Genomic DNA, 20,581 nt, shown 5'->3' on the forward strand with positions numbered 1-20,581 from the left:
TTATAGTGTATAAATACCTTCTAAACAATTCAGGTAAAACATACACAACCTCTCTTCTTTCTAAAATAAATATACAAAGACTTCAAAGCATTAACAAACTTAAAGCTCAAGAATAAACATCTTTGTCCTTGGAATTTAAGGCACTTTGAAGTTATTTATTACTTTAAGTCATTTAATATCTTTCTTATAAAGATATTAACTTTATTATTAGAGAATCTTTAAATCCTTTACATTGGAACTGTTTTTTTTTTTTTTTTTGCAAGTATTAAAGACCTTCATAGTTAACATGAAGTTCTTTAGATTAAGAAAAAATTTATTTGACCAGGTCACGGTCAACCTGTGTTTTTTATTATTTCATATAAAGTCAATTATCCCCAAACTTCTTTTGAAACCCGACCCGCCCTAAGCTTTGGATCACGAGTCAACCCGTCATTTTGTTTTTAATTGGGTTATCTCGTTCGCATGACCTCTCGCTCATGAGTTTTGTTGACCTCACCTGATTTTTTTTGCCATTTTGCTTTTTTAGACTTCTTTTTGTTAACTGATTTTTTTTTTTAAATTCGTCTTTATATGTTTGGATTCTTGGGAATTGGCAATTGTAATATTTTTCAATTTTATTTTTATAATATCGAGTTGTAGATCTTTTTTCTTTTTTAAAATATATTAACATTGTTTTTTTATATCTCAGAAAATTTAATCTGGCCTGCAGCGAAATAATTAAGAATTCAATGGCATGCTTAGCACAACATCATTCAATGTTTTCGGATTAACATGTGATACTTCCTAACATCCATTACTATCAAGCCAGCTCAACGAGGCATAAGGAAAAATTCCCAGCACTCATAAAGTTTGGTGTGGAGAAAAGGGGAAGTGATGATAAGAAAGAAAAAGAAGAAACAAATGGGAAAGTTTTTTCTTTTCCAAAAATAGATCGTAAGGAAAATGGGCTGAATAGTCCAAAAAATACTAGAGTTCATCATATGCCAGCACAGCGGATGGGTTGTGTTTCCATTCATTCGAAACATAATCAAGCAAGTTCTTATCCGTGTTGCTGTTTGTCCAAGTCATTGTCTCTTCTATGGTGGCCACATGGAAGTGCTTTCACTATTTCAGTGCCTTTGATTATCTGTCTCTACTCTTTACTAAGAAAATAAGGTGAAATGTATTCATGTAGCAATAGACCTGTAAATAATGCATGAGGACTTTTCTCATCACATCATGGACCGACCATAAATAAAGATCTTTTCTTTTGCAAAACTTTTTCAAGAATATTTTATCAACAAAGCATAACCTTCTTGATGAGATGCAAGCATAATGTTGTTAATTTAATTATAAGTGCCAATTCGCTAGCTGGCTTATTCCTAATTTTAACTGCAATTAATATCCAACTAACCGATCGAGTGGAGAAAATGACTTGAGAATATACAAGCCCAAGAGATGACTACAGAACTCAAGGGAGAAGAATAATATCAGAATGTATGGGATTAATCCCCTTGTGAAATCTGAAATGCCATGAAGAGGAAACGGAGGAACCAAAGAGAATCGGTAAAAAAGAAAGCAACATAATTTAAAAATATTTTGGATATATATGTCGATAGAAATTTCAGCTCCCTTTAGTCTTTATGAGCTGTGACAAAACAATGTGAAAGTGGGAAAAGTTGTTTGACTTGAGCTGCACAGAAAGCCCTTTATCTTGGATAGTAAAGAAACTAAAGCTGTTGCCCTTTATTTTTCTGACCAGTGTTCTTGAATTTTGGTGAGTGAAAGAGTCAAGGAGTCCTTATGGCAACTCGAATACTGATCTTTTGCTTCTATGCTTATGCCATTGTATACGTAAGTGGGTGTCATGTATAACCAAGAATGTTAATTCAAGATTGTGTGTGTTTATTGCATAAACTTTGATTAAGTGTAACTCAATCTATATATGTTCTTGGAAAGAAATTGGTTGTAGGTGCCATAATACAGTGCCGTGGGAACAAACGAATTTAGGTCCAGTCATTTATTTTCCTACGCAACTAATGGATCCACATGCCATCCTCTTCTGTGTTGTTGTTGCTGGAGTTGGGTGAGCACTAATGCCTTGTCATTTTCGCCCGCTCCATGTGAGGCTTTTCTCGCGGTCCTATGAAGGAATGGTCCTATAATTAATGGAGACATGCCCTAGCGAAGGGCCCCTCATGAACACACCAAGCCTCATGGCCTCTTTGCCCATGCAAAATGACGAACTTAATTTCTGAATTCATGAAACATAAAATAAACATAAGAGAATTTGATACACAGCTCTTTACAATCTCATTGATTAGGTGCTCTTTTAGGAAGGAATTACACGAACGAAGGATCAAAGTGTTAGCACTATCCTCCATTGAGGCCCTTGAATGGCCCAATGTTTCCCCCTCTGTATGTGCACCTAACGTGAGGTCAACTAGTTTTAGCATGGGAAAAGAATTTACAAATCTCTCTCTCTATTAGGTATGTTCAATATCATCAACGCAAATCGTGAAGCAAAAGCACATTGCACCGAATCTCTTACAGCCTGTACTGTTTATAAACATGGAAAAAATAAAGAACCCCGCGAATCTCAAAGCCAAGCACTTTTTTAAAGACTTGATGGAGCTATTTTGACTCTACCATCTCAATAATATAGAACTTTACAGTCCAGAATGAACCTCAACCCACAAAGAGGACGGTGTGGTGGAAAAGGCAGGTGTCCCTTTCTATAGAGTTCTCTTTATTCTTTGGTTCTTCTCTTTGTCAGGGTCCTTATCCAGCCCTTCCTCACCTTGACTCCCTCCACCTCGGTGCCCACATGGCACATATGTCCTTTGTTGGATGATCTCTTCCTTCTGATTAGCTGGAACATATGACCAATCCTCCTTCGCCACCTTAGTGAGGCATGCGGTTTTGCATGCTCTATCACAGTCATGGCCTCCTTAGTGTCTTTGCCTTGTTTGGCTTCCTTGTTGAGATTTTGATTCCATGACTTGCTGCAAGGCTCGATAGAGACCTTAGAAACTGTGCCTTTTTCCCAAAAGGCAGCACCATTGTCTTCAAACTTAATCGATATAAAGGAGTCTGCAAAAGCTTATGAAAATTTAAAGTGAGACGGGGAGTTCCAAAGAGAAAAAGGATCAAAAGCTAAGAAAAAAGTAGCATATATATTCTGTATATATACAATCTGTTTGGAAGCATATTGTTACATTTTAACTGCATCGGTAATAGATAAATACAAATAAATGGAGACTCATGCGCAATATATATTAACCATACATAACACGCTAAGGACATTTGAGCTTAGGCCCCCGTTCCTAATTTTTTTTTTTAAAAAAAAAAAGCGCTATAAGGACATGATTATTTGCCGGAAATGATATCCAAAGGGGTCCCTCGTTAGATTTTGTTTGCATGATCTATATGTGTGTCGAATATTAACATGATATATGTAATTAATCGAAGGTAAACGCAGCTGCTAAATTATGCACTAATGAAATTATATATCTATAATTGTATATCTATGATTGAATTTTCATTGTTCAAAATTCATCTTTTCATTGATCCAATGATGTGGGCTAGCTAGTTTCCACAGCGCGCGCGCACAGGCTCACGAATCACAAGCTCTTTCCATTAATTTTCAACTTTACAGTAGTGATGCTAATTTGTTAAATTAGGGATAAATGTAAGACGTAGCAGAATGATTAGAACATAATGAAACAAATAATAATGATAATTAACAAGATTCTAAATCTCATCAGCCAATCTGTTAAGTGAGGATATTATATGTATGCTTTGACCATACATTTGTCACTACACAAACAATAATTTTGCTTATACAGACAAACAAATAAGCAATGCTTTAGTTTCCCTTGTGTTGGAGGGAATCGAGAACATCAAGGAACTGGGACTCTTATAACCACAGTACAAGCAATCACAATGCACACAACAGCAGCAGCAGCAACAGAAAACATTAGCAGCAAACAACAACAATAGGAACAGCAAAAATACCTTCTTGACTGGTGTAGGCAGCGTCTTGGTCAGAGTTATCAGACTTCCCGTGCCGAAATTCAAACCGATTTAGTAAATAACCAAAAGCAAAAATCTTTGTAAGGTTGATGGGTGGCTTCCTGTGTGCTGTACCTTCATTCCTATGAGTTTCTCTCGCTGCAGAAAGGCTACCTTGCTTCGTTGCCAATATGAGGAGCCTCTCATTCAAGCATAATGGACAAATCCCAACAAAAACCTCTTTGGGATGGAAATAACAGTATGAATTATCTTCTGATCTACAGGCATTCATGGTACGGTGATCAAGAGAATGTAGAGGAAGACAGAGCAAGAGAACAAAATACTGTGGACTTGCAGGGGTGGGGGAGAGAGAGAGAGAGGCTGTAGTAGAATGTGTGTTTGATTGCTGTGTATATATGTATGGTGGAGTGAAATTTAAATTAATTTGTAGAGGGCTTTATCATGTATTAATTTTTAAAGAAAGAATACATTCACAAGAAAATAGTACTAGTGAAGACGGTCCACCAAGAAATATCACTATCGGTTAAGTTTGAAAAATATAACAAAGGAGAAGTGGTCTTTGGGATCTCAATGTTTTATGGACATTCTTGTACACTAGGTAAACTTTATAATTTTTTATGGCCCATGGTTAAGATTTACAACGTTGAGGCCATGGTGGATGGCAATCCTCTTCCCTTTTAGAAAAAAAACAAGATTCGCCTAAGAATTGGGTTTTTCTCCTTGGAACTCGCCTTCTTTGCCTAGCTTCTTTTCACTTTTTTCAACTTTTCTAAAGCATCTTTATCCATAATATTAAGAATAAAAGTCATTCTTCCCGGGATAAAATGTCTAGTCCTGAGGTGATTAACTAGTAATTAACTAATAATCCAGGGGCCTTAGCTTTTTCAATCTTCCACGAAAGAAAATGTCCAATTGACCATGATGGCTAGTTATTTTTCCCAGATAGACCAGGTCTTGCTCTCTAAGGAGATATTGGATTATGGAATGGGTCTGCGGGAGAAGGCCGAGTCAAGATTTGCAGCTCGCGTTTAATTTTGGAACTACAAAAAGGTAGTGGAAGTAGGGCACTCGAATTGAGGTCAGTTGCTTTGATTAAAATACTACATCTAGTTTCTTAGAACTTGTCCACTCTGGAACTTTTCTTCTTTCTTTTGTTTTTTTCCTCTAGTCGCCGGACCCTTAGGATTCTAACGATGATTTTATGAACCAAAGCATGTGAGTTAGAGCGTGGAACCCGTCAGAGTTTTGTGGCATGAATCTTGCAAAAGTGAACTTTTCAAATTGTATTAATTTGTTTTCATGATAATTTATATAGTTTTCGACTATAGGTAAAAAGATCAAACCACCTTCAATACATTTCTTAACGTGTCATGCATTCAAGAATAATCCTTGCAATTTACTATACGTCACGCCAAACAATCATTGGAGGCGGTTGCAATTTTCCTCGAGATACATATTTTATAATTCCTCCGAATTTGCAAGTAATTAAGTTACCTCGTGGTAGTGTCTTTGTTTTTCCTCTTCTTCTTCTTCTTTTTTTTTTTTTTGTTCTTTCTCTTGTCCGTTGTGCTCCACAAAAGGTTGTCACTCATCTGTGGAGTAGTAGAATTGTAAATGCATTGCAATCTCTCGTGGGCACATCATTTGTTGTATTATTATGGTGGTACAGGGATAGAAGGAATCTAATAAATGTTAACAAGAAAAGGAAGAAGATGAGTGCCCAACAAAAAATCGTAAAAGGCTCGAAAAGTGATGGAAGCAAAGAAGCTAATGGTCACATGGGGAGAAGGAGGGCTGTTTCCATTTTGGTGGCCTTCAAGTCAAGTTCCCATCATGGGCCAAAGTTTGGATGCAGGATTGTGGGTCTCCTCTTGCCACCCCTGTTGTAGGGTAATCCTCTCGTCCACTCTTACTGCAAATTGTAACCTTCTTCTCCCACCAAACATTTCCCACAGCTTTAAAGGTCTCTAGCTGCCTCGTCCATCTCTTCTTTTTCATTGTTTCCCCTTCTTTATCTTGATTAACTCCTTGTGGCCCCCTTATGCCTACTGGTTAACGATGGCTTCAAAAGACAAATTAAATACTTTAGGAATTTAGGTTGTTGACTCTGCTCGCTCTTATGGGTTGGTTAGACCGAAATCAAAGTATGCTGATTATTTACGTTAAATGTCAACATCTTTGAACATTCAAGGTCTCCCTTCAAATCCATGTCACAATCTATTTTTTACCTCTTTTTTTCATCGACATAAAAAATAGAGAAAATAGAAAATACAGAGAGCAAATAATAGACACGAGAGTTTAAACCCTTTTCCAAAACAACATAAAAAGACCAGGAGAGAATAAAATAGAAAGATAAAGAGGAGGAGGATGATAAATATGAAGAGATGAATAAGTAAACAGACAAGAAGCTATCAATAGATAAAGGGAATGGACATATAAGAATCCAGAGAGAAACTAAAGAAAAAATTCACCATATTTTTTCCAGCAACCCTCTCATCCAGTCACATCGTTCCCCTTTTCTCCTCCTCCTCCTCCTCCTCCAGCCAAAAAAAAAACCTATTCCCACCACTAAATCCGGCCAAACCTGCCCCTACAAAACCACCAAGTCCAGCCAAAAAAACACTACCCCAAGCACCCAACTCCCTCCAATTCAAACTAAAAATCCAACCCAAAAACACCCTAGAAAAAATCAAACCACAACAAGAGAGAGTACCGGAGCGTGAAGCACACATGTCATAGTCCTAAGCACATGTCAACGCGCCAGCACGTGATTTACACGTGCCAACAAAGCCTACCCTCCATTCTAGCATTTTTCGGGTGAGCCCAGCAGCTCTCCAATATCGTTTTCAAACCCAAACATGTTGTATAATCTTTAACATATCATTATTTTTTTGTAAAATAAATATTTGAAATGTTAAGGTTCAAGTTGTTGCGTGACAACCGCTTGGGAAAGTATTTTTCAATGTGATAAGATTGAGATCAATACCATAAAAAAAGAATTTGATTTATGTCCGGATGCATAAATGTGAAGATGTGTATTTATAGTCGAAAAGAAATTTATGCTCAAATAATGATTTTCAACAATTTTTTCAAAAAATTAAAAGAGGGGTAGGATTATCTTCACATATAAAAATATTTCTTGTTTTTTTTTTATCCGGTTCAATAATAGTATGATACTTAAATGATCATTAAATGATGAGTTCTGTCACTCATATGTTATACTTTATTATTTTTATATAATAAGAATATATCTTTGTCATATGTTTTCTTTTCTAGAATCAACCCATGACCCTTAAACGAGTCTTATTTCTTGGAAATTGATTTATGTGTGTATATGAATTTAGATCTGTGAATTGACTTTACTCAATTTTTTATTAAATAATAAATCATTATCTTATAAGTAGAGCTATTTTTGAGTGACAATTTGTTTATTTTTTTTAATCAAGGAATAATCCCATTGGTAATATGATTCTTAAACAGGTTGAAGTTGAAAAATTCAATATGTTTTCAGTATATACATGTGTGGGTGAATTTGGACATGTGAGGTAACCGATGTCTTTAGCAATAATTTTTTTATTCAGTTCTATGTCATACAATAAATTATTATTTTACTGACGAGGTCAGCTAATAATATTTATTTTTAAAAATTAATTTTGACTTTTTTTTGTAAATATATTTTTTTCATCTGTGTATCCAAATATTTGTTTAGAATTTTTCATGTGCGAATACATTACCTGCATGTGAATATGGGTCGGGTCAAAATGACCCCATTCGATCCATTAAATGCAAGTAAAGACCTTCAAGTTTATTTAAGATATAATCAAGTAGAACAAACAAAAGCCCAAATTTATTTTTTTGTTTTCCTCGCAAGTCCAACATCAGTATTTCAAAAGTGAAAATAAAGTCCAAGATCCCGAATCGTTACCTTAGATTTTGTAGTCCTTTATCATAAATCAGTTTAGGTAAATTTTAAAAAAAAAAACATAATAAATATTTTTTTATTGTTAAAATCAAGTATAATGCAACTTATTAAGATGTATAAAATGATTGTTATATTTCATATGATATAAGTAGCCTTTTATTTAAAAATATATGAAAATTAGTGAGGATTTTTAATTACATAAAATAAGATAATTTATATTTTTAATTTTACCCTCTTAATCCTACTTAGCTCACCAAAATATCATCCGCCACAGTCTTATCTCTAACTCATCACACCTCTCCCCTAATAATAAGTTAAACTAATTAGCTAGGTACCATATTCTATATCATTGTTATATTATTATATATGCTAGTTCGGTGATGCATCATGATCATTCAAGCAAGTTTTAAAAACCTTTATATATATATATATATATCTTTTCCAGCAAAATAATTTGGCATCCAGACAACACTGTCTTGTTAAAGAAACACAGTTCTAGTGGACACGTGAGGCCACGATTAAACACCAATCCAACATAAACGGCAGCTCTGTACGAAGGGAGTGGTAAGAAATAATTAAGAATATTAATTAATGTGGGAGCTTTGTTTCTCTCGTGTCCACATTTTTGTGCGAGAGTCAAAGTGACAGAACAGAATTCCGACCACAACTAGTACTGTTTCTCCGACAGAGCTGCACTTGACGTTACAGTGTGTGTGTGTGTATATAGACGGTTATGATTATGTGCTGTGTTTACAAACTGGTGGCAGCAGCTTGTTGGCTTGCTCTATCCTCTTTCTTCCTTTCTCTAGTGCAACGAAAATTCGAATCATTGCAAATCTTTATTGTTCTTCAAGAATAGTCCAACCAACTCTAGAGAAAATAGCAGGCTTCAGTTAAATTATGCGAGATCCATCCCATCAGTTTGTGAACGCACAGTAACATGATAAACCCGGTTCATGTAATAATCATATCATAACCATAAGTATAATTTATTTATACAGTAAGACTATAGCATTTTTTAATACATTAGAGCCCGTTTGTTATACATAATTATAGTTAAATTGCTAAATAATTGATTATACATAAGTAATTGAATAACTAAAATTATATCATCCCTGCAAGGCTGCAACGAGGGCATTAATTAGTACTATTTTAGAAAAACAGAAGCAAAAACGTGTAACAATGACGCTTAGGAGTAAAATAGGTGTTGTTATACGTGTCTTGATCTTTTAGGGGTGCTCATTTAATTGTGATTTTGTGATTTTTGAAGATCTTGAATTATTTACTTTTATTTTAATAATTATTAAGGTGATGACAATTATCATAAAGATTCACCAAGCATTTTGAACTGTTTTTGTTTATGATTTTTTTATTTTTATTTTTTAAAAATTAATTTTAATCTTATTCTTATTTATATTTAGATTAATATCCCTTTTCTATTTTATGTTATTTAGAAAACCTATTTGAAATTATAATTATTTTTTAATTATGCATTTAATTTTTAAGGAAATTTTTCTGATTAATCTATTTTTTAATCTTTTATATATATGAACTTTATTTTTGAAAATAAAAAAAATTATTTTTAAATAATATTTCTAATATGTGAGCCCTAAATATTATTTTTTTTTCTTTTTATTTTATTCATTCAATTTAATATGTATGTCTATTTTTATTATCATGAATAGAAAAAATTATTTTAATTAAAAAATTTAGCAAACACAACCGCATAAATATCATGTCTTGTAAAATTAAATATCTTGATTTACACATGTTTTTTAATTTTTAATTTTAGTCATCGTTTATGATTTTTTATGATTTTTTTTATTTATTAACACACACGATTCTCAATTTATTTGATTTTATATATATATATATATATATATATATATTAATAATATATAAAATTTTTATTTTCACTAGAATTTTTTTAAATACAAAAACATGTTAAAAAAGTCTATATATAATTTTTTTTGTTGAGAAAAAAAATATCTAACCCAAAGGCAGGTTAAATATCTAGTTTCTGTCCTATAATCCGTGCTGCCCTTCAGGATTTTCTCTACTCTTTTCCTTTCCCGCATATCCTTGGAGACAACATCTTATAAGGTTTTTAATAATTTATGTAAATTTTAGGCGGCATAGCATTGTATTCAGTCTTCGGTCAGCTGTTTAAAAATCAAGCAAGATGGTAGTTCAGTTTTGGTGAAAAAAATAGGGAGTAGCAACCCGCTCAAATTGAGTATCCTCATGGAGCTCCAATCATTTGAGACTCTAAGCTCACCGCTTTCGTCTTTACCAAAAAGAAATACAGGTATTTATATAAGAAAATCAAGAAAGAGAATTTATTACAGGATACATGTTTGAAAAAATGAAACAGAGCGGAAATGAGAGAGCGTAAGATCTTACAACTAGAGTCAGTAACTCGTCAAAAATTGTGCACGATCACTGAATAAAACCCGGATTTTTAACTCACTATTCATATAACTTCGAGAGTTCTTCAGAGAAAGCCTTCCTGATGGCCTCTCTCTTGAGCTTGAGAGCTGCAGTGACTAAGCCAGTTTCAGGAGTCCATGGATCAGAAAGCAATTTGATCTTTGCTGGGATCTCGAGCTTCTCCAGTCGTGCTGCCTTTGCTGCCTGCAAATTGCAACGATGATTAAAAATAAAGAAAAAAGTGGGCATGCAGTCAAAAGCAGCTGGACCCTTTTTGTTAAGCTGTTTAGAAAAAAAAAAAAAGGTTCTATAACTAAACGATTGTTGCAGTAGCTTCTTCAATCTCAGTTATTTTTATTTGTTTGTTTTTAGTTTAGTAATTTTATTTTTTTCCTATCAAGTACTATTAAGCTTTTCCAGTTTTCCTATTTAAAGGAATAATTTTCTATTTTTTTTCTTATATATATATATATAAGGAGCTATAATAGCATTTTAGCAAGTGAGATTTTAATGAATAAAAATTGAATATTTTTTGTTTATTTATATTTTGTTTTCCAGCTGCGTCTACAAGGGTGCTCCTCTCTTGTTGCTCATACAGGGGTGTTGTGGTAAAATCCTGAGCTAGCAGGCAAGACCAAGTGCTCCACCAGGCATATATTAAGACAAGATTCATAAGAACAATTTCAATGCACGTCTTGAAACTCCTACATCAGGTAACAATGATTATGCACAACAATCTAGACGATACAACCATCTAAGACCAGTTTATCTGAAAGAATAGAGACTATAATTTTCTATCTCGTGCAAAAGTTTTTATAAACGAAAAGCATGATCAGGAGTGCTTTATGAGCAAGGTAAATGTTGGTGGGATACCCAATTTTGGCAACACCCAAAAAGGATGAAACTAAAATACTGGACAGAATTTTTATTCCTGACCATTTTATGCCTCGTAGATTCAAATAAAGGCTCTACAAATGTCTTATCTCCGAACGCTTGCTTGTAGCATTTCATGAGTGTATTTTTGTATCCACTTGCTTTATTATCTGAATCGGAGAATTCAAGAGCGTTGCATAAATGTTGCTTTCCAAAATTTTCTGAGTAATTTGTGCCATAATTATTGAAATGGGTGGAGACATAAGCTAAACATTCACTGGCACCCTTTCCTAATCTGGAAATTAAAACATTATGATCAAAAGGGCATACCTTCACAAGTGATGCCTGCACTTCTTTTATTGCTTCTTCTTTCTCGCACAACTCTGCAAAACTAGTAAATGCAATTCCCCTCTTTGAAGCCCATTCTTCTAGAACAGGTTGTGCAACCACAATAAGGGCTACACAGTAACTATGAAATGGATCCGCATGCAGCATCATATTGTCAACATAGGGGCTCACAATGAGAGCAGCCTCAACCTGCAAGGAAAACATTAATCCCGACAAAAATGTGATGGAAACTAGCATTTTATGATAATATATTGATACCTTTCCTAAGGATACATATTCCCCATGTTGAAGCTTGACTATGTCCTTTCTACGGTCAATTATTTCAAGGCAACCATCAGCATGAAACTGTCCAATATCGCCTGTATAAAACCACCTCATTCCTCTCTCATCAACCTTTTCAAAACAAAAAACTGGCACAGTTAAGCTTATGTTCTACTTTTTTCTTTCGGCATATAGTTAGTTCTCTACGATAAATACTGGTATGAAACTTTGATTTGTTACCTTGTACACCTCTTTTGATTTTGCTTCATTTTTAAAGTATCCCAGAGTAACATTTGGACCACCAATAACTATTTCCCCACGAGGCATTGGTGAATCGCTAATTAAATACCCGCCTTCAGGCCAATCTACTAACTGAAAAAGAACAAGTTACATGATTAAAATTCACTTCATTCATTCACTGACTTAAAAAAAGGAGACGAGATGATCAAATCAAAACCATAAGAAAAAATGGGGAAAAAAAACCTTGCAGACAACATTGGTTTCCTGACAAAGCTTCATGCAAACAAGAAGGGATATTTATCTATTAATTGACAAGAGCATTTTATATAAAAATATATTGCAGTTATATGAAAACCAGGATTTCAGAATAACTGTTGGAAATCATCATAGCATATCAGCCAACAACGAAAACCTAAGATCAAAACCAAAAATCCACTTATTTCTTGAGCTAGCCCCAGATGGCTAAAATCTCTGAGGACATGAGAATACAGGTGGCATACCCACAAAACCCTTGCTAAAAAGCACCCCCATCTCATGTGCTGAGGCTCATGACAAATATTTCCTACTAAGCAGATCATTGTTCATGACTTCGAAATTTCTGAACAGAACAGCATGAGCTTTCAAAATCAACCATTAATTTTTAATCATAGCTTACCTTAATATATGAGCAAGGGACTGGATTACCAACTCGACCAACAGATGTATCGTCAAACTCAGAAAATGTCCCACCAGCACAAGTCTCGGTGAGACCATAGCCTTGGCCTATTGGAGCCCTGTATGAATCCGTTGACTGTTGCTCAGTGGCAGAAAAATGGAAAACACTAGACCAAAATTTAAAGTGTGGACTTGGTAAAAAAAAGACAGCCCTGATAATGTGGTTGTGGTTGATCATTCATGTTTGTAGCAGTAATCATACTGAAAGGTGAGGATGGATTCATCTGATGATGGATCTACTAGCTAAAACATTTTTGCATAAACTTAAAGAAGGCATGTTAGCATCTCGTGAACTACCATCAAAATTGAGTCTTAATGAAAATAGATAAGTTCTCTTTTCTAACTGGAAGCCCATCTTTTATATTGAAGTCTTCAAAGAAAATTGAAATAAATGACTTGGGGGCTCAAAATCCAAGCTGCCACATTGCATGAATTTGGAAAAGAAAAATGCAACTCCATGAGGGGTCATAACCATGATGCCAAGCAGTAATTATTTTCTGATGCTTTTCTGGATAATATTATAGCTCTTTCTGAATGTTATTGAATTAAACAACGATCAGGGATAGAAATATAATTTTTCAAACATTAGCATGATTATATTTGAACTCCAGTTCCATAGTTAAAATAGATCATTGACACGCAAAAATTTATTAAGGCCATACTAACCCAAGGCAAATGTTGATAAATCTTTGAGTATCACCAGAAAGAGGAGCACCTCCAGAAAGCAAAAAGCGGATGCGACCTCCCAAAATTGCCCGAACCTTTCTAAACACCAGGAAGTTCCACAGAAGCATTTCTAAGCCCCTAGCTCCAAACCAACTACCATTAATTGCAGATATTCGACGAGCATATGCAAAATCAAATAGTTTCTTGGCAATGCCACCCTTTTCATCAACCTGAAATGTCAAATATGTTTTAATAACCAAACTTGTTTTCAGACAAGATGTCATTCAAAAACATGCACGCAGTGTGTGTGCGTGCAAGCGCGCGAACGCGCTAGAGAGAGAGAGAGAGAGAGAGAGAGATGAGAACTTGTCATGATTCCCTGACCTTCTTCCGCACACCTTCTCGAACACGATCAAGAATTGCTGGAACAGCTGCCATCACAGTTGGCCTTAAGACAGTTGCATCCCCCTTAGTTCCCCTTTTGATCTTGTTTGATGTATCGGTGAGAGTCAACGGGCTTCCATATCCTATAGCACTTCCAACACCTGCAACTAAATTCTGTAACATAGACAATGAAGTGAAGCATGTATACAGTTGTGTGTATGAATTTACATGGGGATATGAGAAGCCATGTGGCTACTCTGGTTATGTAAATCACCAACTGAATAAAAGCCCAATACCTCTGCCGCGATTTCAAGGATATGAGCCAATGGCAGGTAAGCCAGATAAACATCATTGCCTTCAAGGCCAGGAACAATTGTCCTGACAGAAGAAACTACGGCTAGGACATTACCATGAGTCATCATCACACCCTGTATAGAATGAACATAATAGAAGTAAATAACTAATTGCTAGATTCTGATATGGGGTCATATAATTATTGAAAACACCAAGAATATAGATGTGGATCGGTAATACTGACTAAAAACCCTAAACACTGTAAAAAAACAAATAAATCTATTCTATGGAAGAGCTTCTAAGTGCCGTCTTTGACATAAATTATTGTATCATGCCAACAACGCATGTCAAGAAACATAAGTACCAGCATGGGCTTAGGAACACCTAGGGAACAAATTTCCTCATCTGATGCATAAAATTGATAGATCATTGCCAGTCCACTACTTTACACACAAGTCAAACATCTGGAATGTGTGCTTTAATGGAGCCTTTAAGCTTTAAGTTGGCTCCAACATCTAATCGATGTAAACAGCCAAGGAGTAGAGTAGTTTAGAGAGGAGGTTAGGAGGATGCTTAGACCCTTGGTAAATAAGGATTCCTCACATAATCAATTCAAACATCACATACAGGTCCAAGTTACTCCTTAACAACCAACCAATGAGAAACCAACTAAGATGTAATACAGTGAAGTTGAACAAGATAAAGAGGAAGCGGAAGATGCATATCATATAACAGATGCTCCTGACCTTAGGCAGCCCAGTACTCCCACTTGTGTACATTATAACTGCAACATCTGCCGCTAGAGGTAAAACATCATCAACTGGATTTTCTCGTCCAAGTTTCTCCACGTCAGCCATTGAGACAACTCTCCAGCGACCGCTTTGCGCCACCAATGATGCACTTGATGGAATATCATCATCCATACATATCACGCGTTTCACTGTGTCAAGCTGACCACTTACTTCTACAAGTTTTTTCAGTTCTTTGTTCCCACAAATCACAGTTGTAACTTCTGTCTGAAGAGAAGAAAACTCAAAATTACAACTGAGCAATATGCAGTAAAAGGACAGGGGAAAAAAATTATACCAGCATGCTAACTGCAGTCAATCATTCAATTTCCGACCAATAACATGTTCGAACAAATAGGATTACAGAAATGTGTCGGGGCAAATGCCAATCTAGCAAATTGGAGCGTTAACTAGAGAGAGAAGGGGGGTAACCTCATTTAATGAATAGCAAAGTGCCTCCTCTCCCAAAGATGCGTAGATGGTAACCACAGAAATGTTGCGCCTAAAAGAACCCTGATACAAGATAAACCCATCAGCTACTCAGGATATTATGTGACGTGTAGGCTGGATTTTGGCCCACTGAAAGTAATACACCTGAAATATCAATTGTCAACTACATAGATGAATGTGAATGCCAAAGACTTCTGCAAGGAAATATACTTCACAAAACACAAGCTCGCTCACAGCACTTTTCATATAACATGCTCCTTGAAAAAGAAATCGTATCAAGTAAAACACACAATATTCACAAAAGAAAGAGCACCTGTAAGGCCATAAACCACTCTGCTCTTGTATCAGCAAATATCGCAACACGTTCCTCGCTTCTATGCCCAAGGTGAGCTAACCCAGAAGCAAAATTGCACACCTTTTCAAACACTTCCCCATAGGTCAGCCACTCATACTCTCCCAAATGAAGCTTCTCAAAAGACCTTCCATCGGCAGATACTTGAGTGTCCTTTGAGATTAATGTCCTCGTCCCAAGCAAGTATTTATCTGCATGTTTCTTGCACGCCAGCTCAAAAAGTTGAGCAAGAGTAAAGACACCTTCCCATGCAGTTTCCAAGAGGATTGGAAATCGAGAGTTGCGAATGGCATATCCTGGCTCCCCACCAACATCAACAGGCACCCCACGTTTCTTTGTATTCTTGGAATTCTGATAGAGAAGAGTGACTAGAAGAGGAACTAGGACACCTACTATGTATGGACTCATCTTTCAATTCAAATCTTTCTAAATCCTGAAAACAAACAAGACATCACTTTTCTTATTTATCTTAGTTATTACCTAATAGCCACCAGAGACATCACCATCGCCATCAGTTCATGATAATCCCATCAATCTATTTCCAGTGAAACTAAATAAAGTAGTAATTAATAGTTGCAGCAGCTTGACAAATTGAGATAGAAGGAGAAAAACAAAGGAATACTCCGCCATTACAAAGACTTGTCTTTGATTATAACAACATGGGTGGAGATGCATGAAATGACAGAAGATGATACGAATGATGTCAACATAGATATCTATATACGATAAAACAAATGCTATTAAAGACAGTATAGAAAAAATCTGATAACGTTGTACAGTGATATTGTTATTACCGGGCGGGGCTGGCTTCGTTGAATACTGTGTCTGCGGAAATGGAAAAGCAAGATTTAACAATGGCAAGAGGATTTGCAATTTAAGGAGGGAGGGAGGATCGAAACGGAAGCGTTTTACAATAGTCAACTTCGTAGGTAGGAGAAGTTTTCTTGAAAGAAAAAAGGCTCGGGCGGAAAGATCAAGGGTATAGAGGTTGGAGTTTCAGGAGCACTGCGGAGCTACTGAAACTTCCGTCTTTGTTTTCTAGTGTTGTTCCTTTCTCTCTTTCTTTCTCTTTTTAAGCCCTACTTATTTCTTCATGTAAAGTTATTTTCTTTTCAAACTTTTTCGATGATTATTTATTTTTAGAAAAGTTAAAAAAAATTAAAACATTACAAAAAATCAAAAATTTTATATTATTTAATAATTATATCAATTTTTTTTATTTTTTAAAATTTAATTTAATTCTTTTTATTATTATTTACTTTTTTATTATCATTTTCTTAATTAAAAATTTTAATTTATCAGATTTAATTCTTATTGTTATTTATTTTATTTATAAAATTTATTTTTTTTTAATTTTATCTATTTTAATTTTTTTACCTACCAAATTTGATTTTCATTTTTTTATTACTATTTATTTTATTTAAAATAATTTATAAAATTAAATTGTTTTTCAATTTCATTCTCCTACAAATTTTTTATTTATCAAATTTAGTTTTTATTTTTTAAAAAAATATTAATAAGTTAATTTTCATTTTATTTTTTATGATATTATCAAATATTAAAAAATAATTTACTTTTAAAGAATTTATTTTTTATGAAAATTATTTTAAAAAATACTTTTTAGAAAAAAAAATTATTTTATTTTTCATTTTTTTTCTTTTGTGATGTGATATCATACCCGGTACCAACTCAGAACACAATTGGCTGCCCTATGGGCCATACATTTGGCTATTTGAGTTTGGTGATCGACTGTTTGAGTTTGGTGAGATCAGAACCGTGCAAAAACGGGTGATGAAGAGTGGAGAGTCATGGATGTGGTGCGTGTGGCCCATATAATATCACCCACCCCCTACTTTGCCTTCCTAAATCCAGCTCTTCTTCTTTCCCACCTGCAAGATTAGTTGCCGTTTCGGCGTTAATTAAGTAGAGCTTAAACTAGCCAGAGATAAATTTGTTTCAAGGATAAAAAATATCTTTAAATGTAAATTTTTTTTATTGATTTTGGGGTGTTTAGGATTATAATTTTGGTTATTTTGTACTTATAAATATATTAAAATAATATTTTTTATTTATTAAATTTATTTTTAACATTAGCGCATATGAAAATATTAAAAAATATTAATTTAAAAAATTTCAGATTTTTCAAAAATAATTTTTAAAAAAAAACAGGTCTTTCAAAAATTATTTACAGTTCACTTCACTGATGTCATCAGCTCCTCTCTCGTGTGGATTTGAACCATTTAACAATTTAACTCTCTTGTTTTATTTAAAATCAAGTCGTCCGTTCGATATATGAGCTATAGTTTAAAGCACAATTGATTTTGTTCTCGGTAACTTGATGTGATATTTTTAAAAATTGTTTCATGACAAATTGGTACACTTTCAAAAAAGAATATCACATCAAGTTACCGAGAACAAAATCAATTGGGTTATATTCAATGATAGAAAACTATTTTCCTTTTCTAATCTCAGTTTTCTTTCGCTTTTTCAGTTTTTCTTTATCAATAGAAGAATAAAAATTGTATTTCTTTTTCCAAAACAAAATTGATTTTTCTCATAAAAATAAGAAAGATGATACTTATAACTTTTTTCATAGGAAATCAAAATTAAAATTTATAAAAATCATCTTAATATTTCTATATCCATGATGATTTAATTGTACAATATTATTTTTAAATAGTAAGCTTCAGTTTTTTTTCTAATTCTAACCTTTAAAAAATCAAAGTATTTCTATATTTCTAAAAAAATTCTGCTAGCAAGAATTTAAAAAATCGAAAGCTATACTCGGTTCCCACAGTCTACGGAATTTTCCGAGGAAGGGGGCAACTTTTTTTCCGCTCGAGAAAAGAATTCTTTTCACTCCAGGTTAAGGTACAACTTTAATTTCACGACGAGAACACACGTGAGACAACTTATTAATGTTTGCCATGGACCACTGAATCAACAGAAACTTCGGTGCAACCACTTCTTTATTTCCTTTCCAAAGGCAACTTTGTTTTTCCCCTTGGCAGATTCTACAGAGCCTTCTCCATGCATTTCAAATTTACTGCCTATATTCTGGAATTAATTCATGTTTTCGAAAGATCTCCCGATAACCTGAATCCAGTAATATCATATACCGATCACCGAACCATTCGGTGACCAGTAAACGAGACAAAATAACATGTCGGTAAGTGTGGATTGGGGCTTCGGTCCCAACAAAACAGTGCCTTCCTCTTCGACGCCACCTGGATGCGCAAATAATCTAGCAATATCCAGCCCAACCCACGTTCATTCAGCTGTAACGATCCATTGTTTTCCTCGCCAAGTCCCTCGCAAGTCGCACCTTACAATTCACAATGCGGACATGGCCCTTGAAATATTCATATAAAAGTGCACTATCTAAAGATATTTCCGCAATATATTATAGAATCCTATTTAAAGTGAAAAGGAACTCTTTCAGAAATTTCCTATTTAAAGTGAAGAAGAACTAGAAAACGAGGAGAATGCATGTTGATACTTGATGCATGTTGTATCAATGGTAAATTAGGAAAAGCAAACAGTAAAGACTTCTATAAAATCATGCTTCATATCGCCTACTTATTTCCTTGAAAACAAAATAATTTATGAATAGCAACACTATTGCAGGAACAGCTAGATTTCTTTTGATGACAAGAAACCCTGATCCATTTACAGTGGTATGAAAATATGAAATTAAATTGCTAAATAATTGTCATATCATAGTGGGCCAGGAATTCAATTCTCAAATGGTGGAGGAAAACAGGAAAGTAAAATCACCTGGTCCCATTCTGTTCGTTGCTGTTCTTTCAATTTCTGCTCAGCTACCTGTGTCAACAATAACAACAATCAACATAGGTGGTCCAGTTATAAAAATATGAGATAAAGAGTTTTGATTCTTTTATAATTTTAAGTTCGAGTTTTATAATTGCTAATATGATAATTACTGGAGACTTACATGATCATTAACTTTAAAATTCATAAAATTAATCGAGAAACATGCAAGCTAATCCAAATATTTATATTAATAAAAAATAATAAATAAATAAAACAATAAGCAACAACTATAAAATAAAAGGAGGACGAGTAGAAAAATGAATTAGGCACAAACGAGAATATTTTCTTTGATGGATTCATTGTTGGGGTAGGGCTAAACAAGAAAAAGATCAGAAATGGAAATTTAGATTATTTACCATAATAATGAGTCTTTAGGTTTTTTTTTTTTTTTTTAGGATTCGAGGAAACTCCACCTCCCGGAAAGAGTACTTTGTGGGCCTAGGTGAGCGAGTAAAACCCTGGCTGTCTCAGGCTCTTACAAGAGGTGCACGTCCTGTCTCGAACTCGAGACCTGTTGTGCAGATCTAAACCCTTTACTATCACGCTATACTTCTTGGGGACTAGTCTTTAGGTTACACACACTAATGTTCAACATCATCGCTTCCACAAATGTAATCATTAAATTGTCGATGATATTGCCAACAATGTTCTAATGCTTTAAAACACATCCCAATGCACTAATGATGAATTAAACACTCTACTCAATAAACTCAGTTGATATTAACCAAAAGAAAGCATACAGTGTGTTCATGTATTCTCTTTGCTTGAACTTTCAGAGGTAAAATCATTTATCAGAAAGGAAAACTGAATGCCACAAGAAAATTAACTAAAGATTAAAATTCTATGTTGAAAAACTATTACCAATACCATGGGATGGAAATTTGACTGCTGGATGACCTCTACCAAGTTGGGTTCATCTCTCAATGCAATTAGCATGGCGCAAGTAACAGATGGTGATACTTCTATATAACTCCCTCTATCATATGAAACAAAACAATTGTAAAGATAAAA

At 34.3% G+C, this 20,581-nt stretch overlaps 2 protein-coding genes across 3 annotated transcripts; both read right to left on the reverse strand.

Moving 5' to 3' along the window:
• Positions 1–2,268: 2,268 nt before the first annotated feature.
• LOC7466471 (uncharacterized) lies at positions 2,269–4,536 on the reverse strand. Of its 2 annotated transcripts, none has more exons than XM_024594815.2 (2): positions 3,997–4,536; positions 2,269–3,081 (listed from the first exon to the last, which is right to left on the reverse strand). In XM_024594815.2, the coding sequence occupies exons 1-2, from the start codon at positions 4,283–4,285 to the stop codon at positions 2,729–2,731; spliced, it is 642 nt and encodes a 213-aa protein (XP_024450583.2). In that variant the 5' UTR covers positions 4,286–4,536; the 3' UTR covers positions 2,269–2,728. The 2 variants fall into 2 exon arrangements, with proteins under 2 accessions (XP_024450583.2, XP_002302235.3); XM_002302199.4 differs by having other exon boundaries at positions 2,269–3,072; positions 3,997–4,520.
• A 5,681-nt stretch (positions 4,537–10,217) lies between these two features.
• LOC7463156 (long chain acyl-CoA synthetase 9, chloroplastic) lies at positions 10,218–16,800 on the reverse strand. Its single transcript, XM_002302200.4, has 12 exons — positions 16,531–16,800; positions 15,698–16,169; positions 15,367–15,447; positions 14,893–15,162; positions 14,149–14,280; positions 13,853–14,026; positions 13,469–13,698; positions 12,744–12,861; positions 12,089–12,220; positions 11,846–11,980; positions 11,570–11,776; positions 10,218–10,570 (listed from the first exon to the last, which is right to left on the reverse strand). Exons 2-12 carry the CDS (start codon positions 16,142–16,144, stop codon positions 10,406–10,408), a joined length of 2,091 nt encoding a protein of 696 aa, XP_002302236.2. The 5' UTR covers positions 16,145–16,169; positions 16,531–16,800; the 3' UTR covers positions 10,218–10,405.
• Between the last annotated feature and the right edge of the window lie 3,781 nt (positions 16,801–20,581).

This window comes from Populus trichocarpa, chromosome 2, assembly GCF_000002775.5.
Source record: "Populus trichocarpa isolate Nisqually-1 chromosome 2, P.trichocarpa_v4.1, whole genome shotgun sequence".
Classification (NCBI taxonomy): domain Eukaryota; kingdom Viridiplantae; phylum Streptophyta; class Magnoliopsida; order Malpighiales; family Salicaceae; genus Populus; species Populus trichocarpa.